The following is a 15,477-nucleotide window of genomic DNA, read 5'->3' as shown; positions in this document are numbered from 1 at the left end:
AATAAGTATTTGTACAATATTAAATTTATTTTCTTCATTATATGCATTTCACTTAATTCCTATTGATTAGTTTATTTTGGGTGTTTGTTTCTAATCGGATTTCAAGTGCTTTCATCGAGTGTAGTACACGTCTGCCAAATAACATTGATGTAGTGTGTGAAAGTAAATCGAAGTTCTAACTCTGTTTGATAGACTAAACAAGTCAAATTTAATAACATGTATGATATATGTAAGTTATTGATAAATAAGTGTAATTTATGTTTCTCTTAAAGAATTTTAAAAAATTCTCTAAGAATAAAACAATGATCTTTATTCGGAATTTTCGCTGTGTAGAATTTTCTTTTGCGCAATAATCCTGTCACCAATTATGATGTGTATATTATTGGCGTAGTACTGCTCTATGCAGTCTCCGTATAGTCTTCGAAAAACGAGTTAATTCCGGTGACTTCTTGGCTGGACCTGATCGCAGTGAGACGACTGTTTTTCTTAGTCTTCTGAAGCTGAAGTGATTTCAGTTTACCCATGTTCTGACATATTCAATGCGTATACCCTTTGGGCTTAGTTGAAATTTAACGTTCTCTCCAGTTCTCGATTGTCTGGCCAATATCAATGATCCAGGGCGGAACCAGACTCTTTGTTATTGGCTAATAAAAAAAAATGTTTGACTGTATAACAGCGCAACGATGATTTGATTTTATATATATTCTCTAAGTAAAATATTTTTGACCTTTTTATTCAGAATTTTCGTTTGCGCAATAATCATGTCACTAATTATGTCGTGTATGTTATTGCCGTACTACTGCGTCTCTGTCTAGTCTTCGAAAAACGAGTTAAATTCGGTGACTTCTTGGCTGGACTTGATCTCAATGAGGCGTCTGTTTTTCTTAGCTGAAGTGATTTCAGTTAAGTCGTATTCTGATGCATATACATTGCATATACCCTTCAGAATTGGATGAAGTCATCTAACGTCCTTTCCAGTTCTCGATTGTCTGGCCAATATCAATGATTCAGGAGGAACCAGACTTTGTTATTGTCTAAGAAAGGTTTTGTTTGACTGTATAACAGCGTAGCGGTGATTCGATTTTATATATATTCCTGGATTATGTTTTTATTGAATGTATATTCCGGGCTTAATTTGATTTTGTTAATTTCTCTCAAAAAATTAAATTTACAACAATATCTTGTAGAGCAAAAAAATTTTCTTTCGAATGACGTATAACCTTAAGCAATGTGTTTTCCTTTTGTTTTGCATTTTTATTTTGAAAAAAATCGGTCACAATTTATGTTAATATCTATTAAAGTGCTGCTCTATATAGTTCCGTTACTTTGTTATAAACTTTTTATTCACGAAATTATAAATGTGCTGTGCATTTATTCCTTCAATAGCGGCGACAATGCATCTCCCTGTCGCAATGAAAAATAGCACAAGACTTTAGTTTGCTATCTATGGCATGCTTTAACTCCAGCATAGTTTGACAAAGCAATTTGCTCAGTGCACCGAAACGTTGACAGAACGCCCGTCCAAAGTTTACACAGGGTGTGACCTCACCATGGCGGAATCTCGTCCAATGAGTCGAGCATTTCTCTTCCGATCCGCCCTTGTGCCATCACGTCAGTCTGTCTCCACAAGATTTATCGCCTTTGCGATAAATCAGGTGGTTGATAATTGAACGCGTCCGAGTCGCAGCCGCTTTCTTGACTCAGAAATAAATAGAAGTAAAAACTGGCTTCCGCCTTGCTTCGGGGAGGATATTTGAAGCGTGGTAAGTCAGTTGCGGTGCTCTTGTTTTGCGGCTAAATGCTTATTAGATACTGCGCTAGATGGCTATCGGTGTCGTTAAGATGTGCGATTTCATTGAATTTATATTAAGGAAGTTCGTTTGAAAACTACTTAAAGATTCAACGTACCTCTTCTGATTTAAATAATATAAATAGCCTGAGCAGTTAAGCAGCATGGATGAACTTATGTAGTGACAAAATGTATAGTTTGGTTTTCGACTCTTAAAATTAAAGCTATACATAAAATTTATTTGACTTTTATAATTCGTTTAAAACTTGCTGACTATCTGAGATTCTCAAGCCAAAAGTGAATTAAAATCCATTATCAATAGGTCTCTGATTATGTTCTTATAAAATTTGTGATGTAAATCTTACACCTGCAGACAGGACTCGATTAGCCTTAAGCACAATAAGCACATGCTTAGGACACCAGAATTTTTCAGAAGTTTTGAGGTCAGTTACCACTTGTTCCAAATAAACATATTGTCTGAATCAAAATGTGTTTGTAATGATTCTTAATCTTAATTTTTTTGTAGCACTTGCGAAAAATGATTAAACGGTGTTTTATATGTATATGATAATCGTTTTTTTAGCTCTTCATGAAAGATTTCTATCTTTTTTGTCAATTTCAAATATTAAGCCCTGCTTAATATTCGGAGCTTGCAGTAATGTTACTAATATCAACGGAACACCAAAAACATACTTATATAGAAATATTTATAGTGAAATGGAATATCTTTATATTGAAAATTTCAGAAATCGCTTATAATATTTATTAAATTAATAAATATAATTAAATACTATTCTTGACGTGTTGAAAAAATATCTTCTTATATAACTATGTATCTTATATAACTATATGTCTTCTTATATAAAAAATGTCTTCTTATATAACTTTTTTAATAATATTATAAATTGTTAAAAGCACATATAAACCAAATTTTGACCAATAGGAGAGCATAAAAAACAATTATTATTTCTCAGAAGTTAAAAATTTGCGTCAAAAGCAAAAAAATCGTGTCGTTTTAACATGGATTTTTGACTTCTAAGAAGTGATGATTGTTTTTTGCACTCCTCTATTGGTCAAAATTCGGTTTTAATGTACTTTTTAAAAATCGCTCCTAAAGGCCCAAAGCGGTTGTCTCTTACCTTACCCTAACGCCGGGCCTGATCACGAGAAAAGACAACTAGCTATAGCTAATTCCGCGATTAGTAACTATTATTTACTTTAATTGAAGCGTTTATTTATAATTCCACTAAGGGTGGAGCCCCGACGGTGGGCCCGACTCATTCGTCCTGCTCCAAGACGTCTCAACCGCCACTGTCTAATCCTGCTTTTGTTCGGCCGTTTGGATATCTTATCAACATTTTTGTTAGTTACTATGTATACCAATAAACATATGCAAATCAAATGCCAGTATCAGTAGAAGGCTATTGAGTCCAAATTAAAGCAATCGTGGAGTCCTTAGAAATCTGATTTTGGTGCCTCTTAAAATGGGTGAATGTGAGTCTGTCTAAGTGAACAAGTATGTTCTTTCGCGGAAGCTTGGACGAATGCGAAAAGGGCTTACTTAGACAATTTAGCTAAATTATCAAACTTCGTCTCTCTAATTTACGCCCCTATTTAATAAGCACAAGTATTTCTCCCAGGTTGACCTCAATCAGGAAAATCATTCTGATAACTCTCCAATGGCTGAAAAATCCTGAAGAAAATTAACTATTTGTTAATCAAAAGATGTTTTTTGTTGCAATATAATATGTAGTGACAAACTCTAATGTATGTAGTGATAAGTTCCCGGGTAGACCCCCGTAAACGAACCCATCGTGGTTGCTTTCTGATGGCCACAAAAGATCACAAATAAAAACTATTTGTTGAGTAAGACAATATTATATTGTATAAGTAAAATACACTGTTTAGTGGTAACAAACGGTTATAGAAGTTTTGGTGGTAGTGATAAATTTTCATGGTTTTCGAAAGTCTGTGGTGGTCATCGTCTACTTCTGACTAATATGACGATTTTAATGAGTACATTCTTTTGCCCTGCGCCGCAAATAGCCCTTATTTTTAGAAAATATGCTTTTATAATTATCGTAAATGCTTACATTACATAGGTTTTCTTTATCTTAAATATTTTTTTATGATCTTGTAATGGGGGGAAGCAAAATTTTATGTTGATCAAAAAAAGTCGCTCACGAGCTCAAAAGATCAGATACTTTATTTTAGATATAAAATAATTAATAAACTGATGACGCATTTGAGCATAAAATTAAATCAACGCAGAATAATTTTCCTTTGAAGTAACAAATTTGTAAGTCATCAATCAGCAGATGGAATATTTATATCATACTGACTGTTGAATTTTTTGTAGTGAGGTCATCTTTAGGGTTCATATCAGATCTTTCACAATATTTTTTGCATTTTCCAACTTGACTCTTTTGTCACCTTCTTGGCTGCAATAGCAAAGTTTTGATGATCTTTTTGGCAATGAATACAGTGAAATGTCAAATTAATTTATGTTCCTTTTCAGCCCGATTGAAGAGGAAAAATTTGACACTGAAAGAAATCGAGAAGCTCCGTGATGTAATGCCAACTCTAAACCAAGGATCTCCGCAGATGTTTAGAAATTTGAGAGACAAGGGTAATTAGTTTTAATTAATTACATTTCAAGATTTTACATTAATGATAATATTTCTTCATAGGCATCATCTCTTATACGGAATACTTGTTTCTGCTCTCTATCTTGACGAGTAAGTATTTTATAAATATATTTTATTAGCGTGGTGTGTTTGTAAAACATTATGCAACTTTGCAGAGCCCCAATCTGGATTCCGTATCGCTTTCAACATGTTCGACACTGACGGTAACCAGCGTGTGGATAAAAATGAATTTCTAGTCGTGAGTAAACTTTTCCTAAGAATACTAAGTTAAGACGCCCGAGATTGTTTACACACTTAATGTAATATTTATATATATAAATACACTCGCAATACAATGTTAATATGTTCACGTAATGCGTGATATTGTGAAAATAGATTACGCGTTTATTGGGCGGATCGGTAAAACACCGTGAAGATTTGGATCCTGACAGTATTGCAGCCGTGAGTCGAATATATGATTAAAAAAAAGCTTAAGTTCGCTTCTTATCCGTTGTATAATAATCTGCATATGTGTGAAATATTGTATGTTATACATTAAAATTAATGATAGTTACTAATTATGATGAAAATCATTGAATTGTATAGAAATTAATAGATCGTGTTTTATATTAATATTTTAAAATTAATTTGATGTATTTATATAATATATAATCTTATTGTTTTAAATAATTAATACCGAGTGAGTCAACATAGACATTACTGTGTAAAACACGTGTAACTATTGCAAATGTAAAGTACTTCTTTGTTCGGATAAATTGTGCTTCTGTGACACATTGATTTTCTGGGTTTCCTTTTCTTGTAGACTTAAGATTTTACAACTCTATTTAATTTCAATCAGACACTCAATGGTTTTTGAGCTAATTTTATCTCAGTAACAAATTAATTTTTGTGGTTTGTCTTTTCGTAGAACGCAAACATTTTTGGCGTACTTTTTCTTCGTTTAATACTAGTAAATTGCAGATCTTTAAAAGATTAGTTTTGATTTAAGGTTATTTTTTTAACACTAGATTTACATGTATAAACCCGTCAATTTGACGGATGTCATTAAAAATAGATACATAGTGACCATATTTTCAAAAATGTTTCCGAAAAAAAAAATAGTGCTGATATATTTGCATTGTTTAAATATAAAAAGTCGTGAAAAAACTGGTGTTAAGGTTTCGTAAATCTAGTGTTAAAGTTATTTTTTTCTTGAAAATTGTCAAAAATATTTTTTAAATAAATATGATTTTTTGCTTAATGTGGGATTAAAATATTATAAAAATATATACATACATTTTATTGCCAGAATATTTCTAGAGTCATATTTTATGACTGCAGATCTAAAATAATCGTGTCTGGAATCGTAGGAAATATTCGAGAAAACAATGTCAATGTTAATTAACGGTATTTGAAAGATAATCTATTCCATAACTTTCTACATATAAAAAGTCTATCATTTGCAAAAGTTAAAGGTATTTTACTGTTTTAAAAATCTAAAGACAGATTTTATTGTAATAGTGTGTTTTAAAATATTTATAACAATTACAAAAATTTAAATTTAATATGTTTTCTATATTAATTTATGTATTTTCATTTCAGAAAAAAAAACATTTAAGTATCTACTATTAAAAATAACTTATTGATTTTAATATATTATCTGCTATTTTAAGCTACTAAAAATGCTTAAGTTATCTTATTTCTTTAACGTTATTTTTGAACGGTTTTTCCATATTTTTGACCATCATGACGCATTGGGGTAACTTGTTAGGTCACGATGGTCTTAATTTAATCTAAATAAATAAATACATATATTCTACATCAGATTTATTGATGTCATGATGTCACCATTTGAAGGGGCAGCATTTTTGGGTTTAATTTATCCTTAAAATTGTGTTAATGTACTATTTTTATTATATATTTTGATACAAAAATAGTCTGTCTTTATGCTAGCTTTATTGAAGCAAATGTTCAAAAATTTCCAATTTTGTGTTGAATAACACTAAATCTATATCATAATTTCTTAACACTAGCTTAGTTATACATAGAATGTTTAAAAATGAAATTTTTTACTTGGTTCTTTCTCTTAAAGGCACCCCAATGAAAAAATCATCTATATGTTGTCTTTCTTTTATAAAATAATATACTAGGACCTGTCCAAATAATTCTATCACAACAATAAAATGAATATTAACTTCTTTAATAATTTTAATTTTTAAATATAGCTTCCTGCAACTTTTGGATATTAATTATTCAAGAAGAAGTAATTTTTTTCTTAAAAATTTCAACCTTGCCTCTTGTCTTCTTTATAACAGCTTTAATCGTTTTTAATTTATAAAAATAATAAATCTGGGCTGTGAATAATTTCTTTGAAGGCAGGTCTTTGTGGCTTTAGCGGCAAACAGCGCTTTTTAAATAAGCAATAAATCTTTTGCAGGTTTAATCTATGTGCGCTTCACTCGTTTGCTTTTACTACTTTCATGGAAGCATTCGTCCAAAAACAGCATGCAGAATCAAATTGATTAATGGAATTATTTAATTTAAAACAAATTAATTTTGGCGACAAGGGCAAAGCCCAAGCGTCGGCCCTCTCTATGTTCTCTGCGATGACTAACTAAATGCTTAGCTGTGGTTCAAACAGTTCTTAGGTTTGCCCGACTCCATCGACAAGTCTCTCTTATCCTTTTTCTGAGAAAAGTTTTTTTTTTTCACATTTTACTAATAAAACCTATTAATATGAGTGAAATTTAATTGAAATACAAGGTTAGGAGCCACTGACCTAACTATTCAATGTTGTAGCTACACATTTTTTGTGCATTTAAATGTGTTTTTTTTAGCTTATGGTTCGTTTTCGTCTAAAATTCTATGTTTAAGATATGTCTTCTGAATAAAACTAATAATTGAGCAACTCAAATAACCATAACGTTATATATGTTGTTGTTTCGCCTGATTTCGCCAGTTACAGAAGCTAGTCGGATACTCGATTCAAGGAAAAATAAAAGGGCAAGATATGCTGCGGGACATGTCGACGCAGAAAGAGAAGAAAAAATCACCGAACTTCGTAAGTCTGCAAAGAGAAGTTTTGTGTGTGTGTACTCATACACTCTTCAAGAGCCAATGGGAATGGTTTTATTTGTGGCGTACTTCATTACGATTAGCTAAACGCAACAAATACACAACATACACCACCATAGATTGCAATGTGCATATATTATATTATAAGAAACAAATATTTATAATGTACACTCTGCGTCCTATGTTATAATGAATACATGTAACAAGCTTAGAAATTCACAAATTAGATATACAACATGTCCGTCTTTAGTGTGGTTTTGCTTTTATATCGTCTAAAAATATTAATTGTTTTTTTTTAAATTATAGTAACTAATATTAATTAATTAGAGATGGGCTGATGTATATTGGTTTATTATAGATGGAGAAGATCTTCAGCTATGCCTGGAAAGGAAAGCGTGGCATGACAGAAGAGGGCGAAGCAGGCGCCGAAGACGGACAAACAGATCCGAATTCAGCACCTAAAGAACAACCCGTAGAGGCTTATGTTGATGACGAGCAAGGGCTTCAAAGACGCCACCAGGTCGATACACTCCTAACCGTCCACTTCTTTGGCAAGAAAGGCACTAACGAACTGAAGTATGAAGGGTTCAGGTGCTTCATGGAGAACCTGCAGACCGAAGTCTTAGAACTTGAATTTCATGAATTTTCTAAAGGTATTGTTGTATCATTTTGAACTGCTTTTCTATTTATATAATCTGATTTTTACACATACATACATAAACATATAGGAGACTACAGTCGACCCCCCTATAGCGTAGAGGTTGGGACTTCGTTATAGAAATACTACGTTATAAGGGGGACTAGGCACCCATACAAAATTTAAGTTTAGGTTCTTTCAAATGTATTTTGTGAATTTAACGAAATCAGCAAATCAAAATTTTTTATAATAAATAATTTTATTATAAAAATTTAAATGGTTGAAACCCCCTGAAAAGTGTATACATAATGTATTGAAAAAACGTGTACATTGAACCATGATTTTTTCCTTAGCTATACAAAAATAAATACTTTCTTACTTAATTTAATATCCCTGGAATGCTATAGTGCGGCGGCGTTTCGCCTGTCACAGAAAACGTCTAGCAAAGTCAAGGGACAAACAGTAACAAAAATTACGCTATACGGGGGAACGCAATAGGAGGGACTGCTGCATACGCTATAGGGGGGTTTACTGTATAGATATTATTATGTCTCAGTTTTGACTAATAATTCACAATTATACTTTTAAACATTTACTACATTTAGTGGCAAGGATACCGTCCTCCATATCATTGTTAAATAATGAGCGATTTTTAAACAAAAAATAATATTCTAGTCCATAATTATATAATTCCGTTTTGATTTTTTGTATTGCCGTCCTCACACATAATTCTAGAAAAAGCATCTTGTTTGTCAGTAATTATATGGCAACCGTGATGCATCTCAATGTTTTTGACTGTAATCTTTGGATTACTTCGATGTTAGAATTTATTTAAATTGTTTTCTAATGACTAAATTATTTATTCTATTTAACAGGACACGACACCATCTCCGAAGTGGACTTTGCCAAGATTTTGTTGCGATACACTTACTTAGACACAGACGAATACGACATGTATTTGGACAGGCTTTTGGATAGAGTAAAAGACGAAAAAGGCATATCTTTCGAAGAGTTCCGCGTGTTCTGTCAGTTTTTGAACAACTTAGAAGACTTTGCCATCGCTATGAGGATGTACACATTAGCCGATCGTCCGATATCTAAAGGTATCGTATATTTTCTTTGTTATTCAATTTTAAAAGTAAAAACTATCAAACAATTTTATTTATATTTAAGACGAGTTCCAAAGAGCCGTGAAGATCTGCACCGGAATAAGTCAATCTAACCATTTAGTATCAACGGTCTTCGCTATATTCGACGAAGACGGAGATGGTTTATTGAGCTACAAAGAGTTCATCGCTATAATGAAAGATCGTTTGCACAGGGGATTTAAAGTACTTACCTTAAATAAATTTAATATTTGGACAAATGAGTATAATAAAATATTACTTATATATTTTGCTGATATGTAAAATTAAGAAAATATATAAAAAACGCATTTGTCCATCTAATGTTAAAATATTTATTATTATAAATATAATATTAATTTTATATTTTTTCAGTCTTATGCTAAAAATGAAGGTTGGGAAGCTTTCAAGAGCTGCATCAAACAAGAAATGAAAGCTGTTGGTTGAGACGATCTCACAATTTTTTTTCATAACCTCGCATTTACTATTCTGAAAGTAATATATACTCATTTTTTTTAGTAAATCTTTGGATTATAGATTTTTTTTTTGCTTAGTCAAATTAAATTATATAATACTGTTAAATATTGTAGTGCATTGTCATGACTTTAAATTGATTCTGATTCAATTATGGCAACTAGGAAATTGTAAAAAATATTTGTATATATAATCCGAACGAAAAAAACAGTTAGTGAATTAAACAACGTTCCTCTTATATAGATTATAACATCAACGTTTATTATATTCAATCTAATGGCCTCACTTGCCACATTCTTAAAATACTTTATTTCTTCATAATCAATACAGGGTTGACCAAAAAAACCTCTAAGGCATAAATAAATTATTAAAAAAATTATTGGCTACCTTGTATATATTATAAAAACCTAATATCCTAATCTATTTTATATAATAATCTTTTATAATTCATATAATACAAATTTGGCACATTGCAATATTTCTAAAATACTCTTTTGGTACTATTTTATATATTTTGACATGAAATTAATAACTAGACTGTACTTAAAAATATTTGTATATATAATATGATCAACGTGATTTTCTTATTACAACTAAATATACATAGGTGCTTTTACATTATTAAAATGTGATATATTACATTATTTATTATGTAAAGGGGACAGACGGTAGTTTATTTTTAAACAAATATGATCTAACAAGTTTAGCTTTTATTTTATTGATGGTTTTCTATGTTTGTATAAGAGTATATTTATTGTTTGCATTTTAAACAATCTGTCCTTAGCGAATCTTTGTACATAATAATATATTATAATAACGTTGATCGTTATTTTTGAATTAATGGATATGTCACTTTTTGTGCACAAATTTGTTATTTAAAGTGATTATAAAAAACTTTATTTACATTTGTTAACTTAACTACTAATCAATTTGGGCGTTAACTATTGTTATTTGTTCGATTTTGAAGTGTTGCAAATAAACAAAAGTTGCTTGAATAAGTTTTATTGAATTTATCCATTACGAAAGAAATAACCGTGTGAGAAAAATAAATCATTTTATTAATCTAACTCAAAAGCGTGTACAATATAATTTTTGATACATGATGATTAAAATCAGTCTAAATATTTATTAAAATAAATAGTAAATGAGTTGAAAATCAATCGATGTGTGAAACGTTCAACATCCCGGAACGGATATGAAGCAGTGGTCGGAGGAAGCGGGCTCGGTGAACTTGTGGCGGATCAGAAAAGTAGCAATGACTTGAGCTACCTCATCCGGAGAATCTTCGTGAACGGCGTGACCGCATTTTGTCAATACTTGCATTTGAAATTTGCCTATAATATAAAAAAATAACATAAGTCGCTTTACCGTTATATTTATATGATAAAAATCTACATACCTTGCATCTGCCCTACGGTCAATTCACGATCTAAACCGCTGATACAAGCTAACAGAAGCATCTTCGGAGCTTGGCACTCGAGAAAAGCAGACGACAATCCTTTGAACCATCCAGACCAAAAACGTTCTGTTTTAGAAAGATCTATTCTCCAGTTGTAACTGAAAAACAAAAAATGTTAACCTTCCAATATTATGAATTACAATGAGATATTCAGAAAGTAAAAATACAAAATCATTTCATTTTTGGATTGACTTATTTACTATCGGTATTCGTTTAAAAAATACATTGATCATTCATACACAGTATGAGAGCACAATGGTTCCGCTTATAAAGTACACACAGAAGACCACAAGTTTTTAAAAACCGAGTTTGAAAAATCTACGAAATATTACTATAATACAAATAGATTTACAATATTTTCACTTGCTTCGAAAAATGAAATCGTTAAGTTATCTGAAAATATATTATCTAGAATATATCCGAATCTCTGTTTAAAAACAAATTCTGACAATGAAGCCTTACTCTTAAAGGAACAATGGAGGAATTGATTTATAGCGACCCAGATACAACGTCCGTCCGGAGACGCAGCCTATGCGAAAATGAAGTCCCGCTGAGCCTTGCACGCGAACTAAGCGGTGTTGTACAATGACGCCGCAACTCTGCTACCACCTCCAACGCGCAGAGTGGAGATACTTTTGCGAACCCGACTGGAAATATAAGGCAGTGCCAAAAGCTCACATTTACATTTGACTTGACTACACCTCGACGCTCGGGTCACATCTTCACTACACCTCGCCTCCTGTCTGGCAACCATCTCCAGGACACACGCTCGAGGATAAATATCGACGACTAGTAGAAGGGTTTAGCTACAACAACAAGGTTCACCGTCAAACATGTCAAGAATACTACTGGAAGGTTTCATAAGGGCCACTTTGAACAGTTCGCTGTACAAACGTCCTATCACAAATCATTGACTAGCACTGTCGAAAATAACGTTAAATTGAAGCGTAAACGACGATCCACGACCTGACTGCTTCAGATTGAAAAGTTTCTTGAAGAACCTCAAGAAAAAACTTTTAGTTCGAAAACAATGAGTACCAAAAATTCCATATATGAGTACAAAAACAAAAGGACAAAAAGATTTTCTATTTGATGCTCTGAAAATTATTCAACCCACTACGTTACCAGCGAAAGAGTGTTTTCTATTTCAGGAAATTTTATAACGAAACTTGAAAATCCCTCATTGATCGATCAGTGGACGTTTTGAGTTTTTTTAAGTCATATTTTCCGTAAAGCAATTACTTAAATAAGTTTTGTTTTATTCTATTTTTTGTGGTATAATAAACAAAATTAAAAAAAAAATTAAGCTTGCTCAGATCAGAGATTAGAGAGACTCACCACGAAAAAAATAAACAATACTAACTTTTTAGCGCCGTTCATCTGTAGAGGTGCAGGTCGAGAGAAAGCGGTCATACCATCAGTTCCACAATCTTCGCCTTCGTCTTGTTCTTCGGCAATGCTATCGCTGAGAACGACTCCAGCGAGGCGCTTCGCCGGAGGACCCGACACACTAAGCTCAGACTCTGATTCTTCAAACGATTCATTCATATCCAAATCTGATGATGCCAGAAGACCTGTCTTTGAACTAAAAAAATATAGCATTCATCAAAAGTTGAGTTTTTATCTAGATTGACTGAAGTAACGACATTTAATATGTGTAAATATTCAATAAGAACATATTTGCATACTTCACAATTTGACCAGGCATGGAGACTCGCGCTGAATCCAAATTCCTCGTTTGGCCACTCCTGACACTACAATGGTAAATATATATGTACGTTAGAAAAAAATATTAATATTATAATATATTCTAATACAAACTGTTTGGAAATGTCTTTGGTTTATAATCGATAACTTTAAATAGACACCCATTTTAAAAATACAATAATAATTTTTATGATATAAAAGCATTGGAACATTGTTGAAATAAAAACATCACTCTTTTGCTTTTAATTATAATATAAACAATATTCAGAAAGGAAAGATACGATACAAATTAAGGAGAATCAAATTTAATTTTTAGATTGGCAATACTGTGACATACCAAGCCTTAATCGCAACAAAAAGGTCGTATAATTTTTAAGTGCGAGGTTCCTATTTTTGATGACACATTTTTTTTTGTTGGCTATTATTTCAATGGTGGTCTCTTGATACAGACAGACATTGCATCTCACATATTGCTCTACAGTTTGTCTGCATTTCGTTTTAAAACTACGACACTATGTTTTAAAAATATGATAGCTATCATTCTCGATATTACTATGGACTTCTAATATAAGAGGGTTGATTTAAGTATTATCAAACCGAATTTTGGTCAATAGGAGAGCGCAAAAACAATTATCACCTCTCAGAAGGCAAAAATTCACGTCAAAAGCAATAAAATCGTGCCGTCGCCGACGCAGTGGGAACGCTCGTTACCGAGCGTTCCTACTGTGTCGGCGACGGCACGATTTTATTGCTTTTGACGTGGATTTTTGACTTCTGAGAGGGGATAATTGTTTTTTGCGCTCTCCTATTGGTCAAAATTCGGTTTAGATGTGCTTTATTCGATTTTCACTAGTAATATTATTATAAAAAGTCTTAATGTTAGATAAACGAGTGTTTTCACTGCGATGGTACGATTTTATTACTTTTGACCTAAACTGAATTCACTGAGCAGCAAAGAAAACACGACTAATTATCAGGTAAATATTATGAGTAGATATTTTTAATAATTTTTAATGCCGAATTAAAATATTTCGCATAAAATATGTCACAACGGTAGGTAATTTTTAGATTTATTTGTAGCTTAGAAAGGGTTAACTCGTACCTCTTATTATATTCAAGAAATTATATTACGATGTTAAAAAATATATAAAATGCCATTTTTGTCAATTGCCTGAGAGAATTTTTAGCCATTAAAATATAAAACCTTGTTATCTTTACTTTCCTAATTTTCATTATATGTATTCGATTTGAACTTTCCAAACAGCCATCGTAGATAAAATAAAAACAATAATTACCACCACTCGATGGCATGTTCGACGCTTTTAAAATGTAACGGACGACTCCTCAAGAAACTTTGCATACTAGACAACGATTCCAATGCGGTACCTGCAAAAAATGATCATATATGATACAATACCGCGGACAAGAAAATTGGCGTAAATTATTTTATACCTTCCACAACGTCTATCACAGCCAATCCCAAGAGGTGTAAAGTCAATTCCCTATTAGCAACCCTCACTGCTATAGCTCCGCCCATCGAATGACCGATGAGTACAATAGGTACTTTATTCTCAGAGAATAAAGTCTCCAACACTTGAACTACGTCGCTGTAAAACGTTGAACAATTAAAAAGGAACTCAAAGCTAATTAATAAACTACAAGATTTTTAAAACTCACTCTGTCAACGTGTCGGCGCTCATATCGTCTTCGTCGGTGGTTTTGGTGTTACCGTGACCTCTAAGATCTATCGCAACTACTTGGCAATGAACCATCTTTGTGACCTCTTCCTAGAAAATAAATTTTATTAAATAAAAAAATAAAAAGCGACTCGCTTTTGGTACACTTACGCTGAATTGAGACCAGCTCAGGCCGGAATAGCCTCCTCCGTGCAGCACCACCAGTCTCGGTCTATCGGGTTCGTCGGGCGGAGTCGTCAAATACACCCGGAACGTATTCTCTTCAACTGCAATGTCTCGATACTCATGATAATAGTGCTTCCACGACACTGGAGTATAATCTCTCGTTCGAGAGTTGCTTCTTTCGTTTCTGTGACGTTTAATATCGAATTAGAATTTAATTCGTGACTGATTGACACGAAAGACGATCTTACTTGAACGAGAGCGATGACGCCGGCGATCTCGGGGGCAGACGTCCCTTAAGGACATTTTTGTGCAGATCTGACATTGTTTATTATAGAAGCCAAACTAAAACGCCGGTTTTTTCACCAAATAAATATATAGCATTATGCGACGAGGATAACTGAATATTTCACCGATTCGTCCACAATCGATAACTTCGATTCGGCCCGAAAAACTATTGCGTCAATAGAACTGACATAAATAGTATACACACACAAGATTCCAATGGGCGACGCGATATCGACTATGCGCATGCGCACGATATTTTATTTGTCAAATGCGAACGGAGAAAGTACACTTTATTGCCATAACATAAAAATAAAAATTGGAAATTTTCATTTATTTTAAATATATAAATCGATTGTCGAGACTGTCGAGAAACCTGCCTTTTTCTCATTGCTTATGCATGCACACAAAAATAAATTATAAGAAACTTATTTATAAAAA

The 15,477-nt window shown here is 32.4% G+C and overlaps 2 protein-coding genes across 4 annotated transcripts in view; one reads left to right on the top strand and one right to left on the bottom strand.

Annotated features, from left to right (window-relative positions):
* Positions 1-10,721, top strand: part of MICU3 (Mitochondrial calcium uptake 3) — an 87,894-nt gene extending 77,173 nt beyond the window's left edge. The window contains exons 3-11 of one of the 3 annotated variants that reach the window (XM_088183531.1): positions 4,308-4,418; positions 4,480-4,527; positions 4,593-4,675; positions 4,813-4,878; positions 7,382-7,477; positions 7,850-8,144; positions 9,004-9,231; positions 9,302-9,459; positions 9,628-10,721. In XM_088183531.1, coding sequence (XP_088039657.1) covers positions 4,308-4,418; positions 4,480-4,527; positions 4,593-4,675; positions 4,813-4,878; positions 7,382-7,477; positions 7,850-8,144; positions 9,004-9,231; positions 9,302-9,459; positions 9,628-9,699 — 1,157 coding nt within the window. In that variant the 3' untranslated portion in view covers positions 9,700-10,721. Of the gene's footprint in view, positions 1-4,307; positions 4,419-4,479; positions 4,528-4,592; positions 4,676-4,812; positions 4,879-7,375; positions 7,478-7,849; positions 8,145-9,003; positions 9,232-9,301; positions 9,460-9,627 lie in introns of all 3 variants that reach the window. The other 2 variants (XM_088183530.1, XM_088183532.1) reach the window with 2 other exon arrangements.
* Positions 10,722-10,763: 42 nt separating this feature from the next.
* Positions 10,764-15,311, bottom strand: LOC148236397 (protein phosphatase methylesterase 1). Its single transcript, XM_088183533.1, has 9 exons — positions 15,003-15,311; positions 14,740-14,938; positions 14,570-14,679; positions 14,345-14,499; positions 14,188-14,278; positions 12,874-12,939; positions 12,549-12,770; positions 11,126-11,283; positions 10,764-11,060 (listed from the first exon to the last, which is right to left on the bottom strand). The coding sequence occupies exons 1-9, from the start codon at positions 15,074-15,076 to the stop codon at positions 10,903-10,905; spliced, it is 1,233 nt and encodes a 410-aa protein (XP_088039659.1). The 5' UTR covers positions 15,077-15,311; the 3' UTR covers positions 10,764-10,902.
* Positions 15,312-15,477: the final 166 nt, after the last annotated feature.

Source organism: Plectrocnemia conspersa, unplaced genomic scaffold (assembly GCF_051122295.1).
Source record: "Plectrocnemia conspersa isolate PC_06_02 unplaced genomic scaffold, ASM5112229v1 ptg000003l, whole genome shotgun sequence".
In the NCBI taxonomy this organism is placed as follows: domain Eukaryota; kingdom Metazoa; phylum Arthropoda; class Insecta; order Trichoptera; family Polycentropodidae; genus Plectrocnemia; species Plectrocnemia conspersa.
Note: the sequence above shows the minus strand (reverse complement) of the source record. Positions and strands in the feature narration are given on the sequence as shown.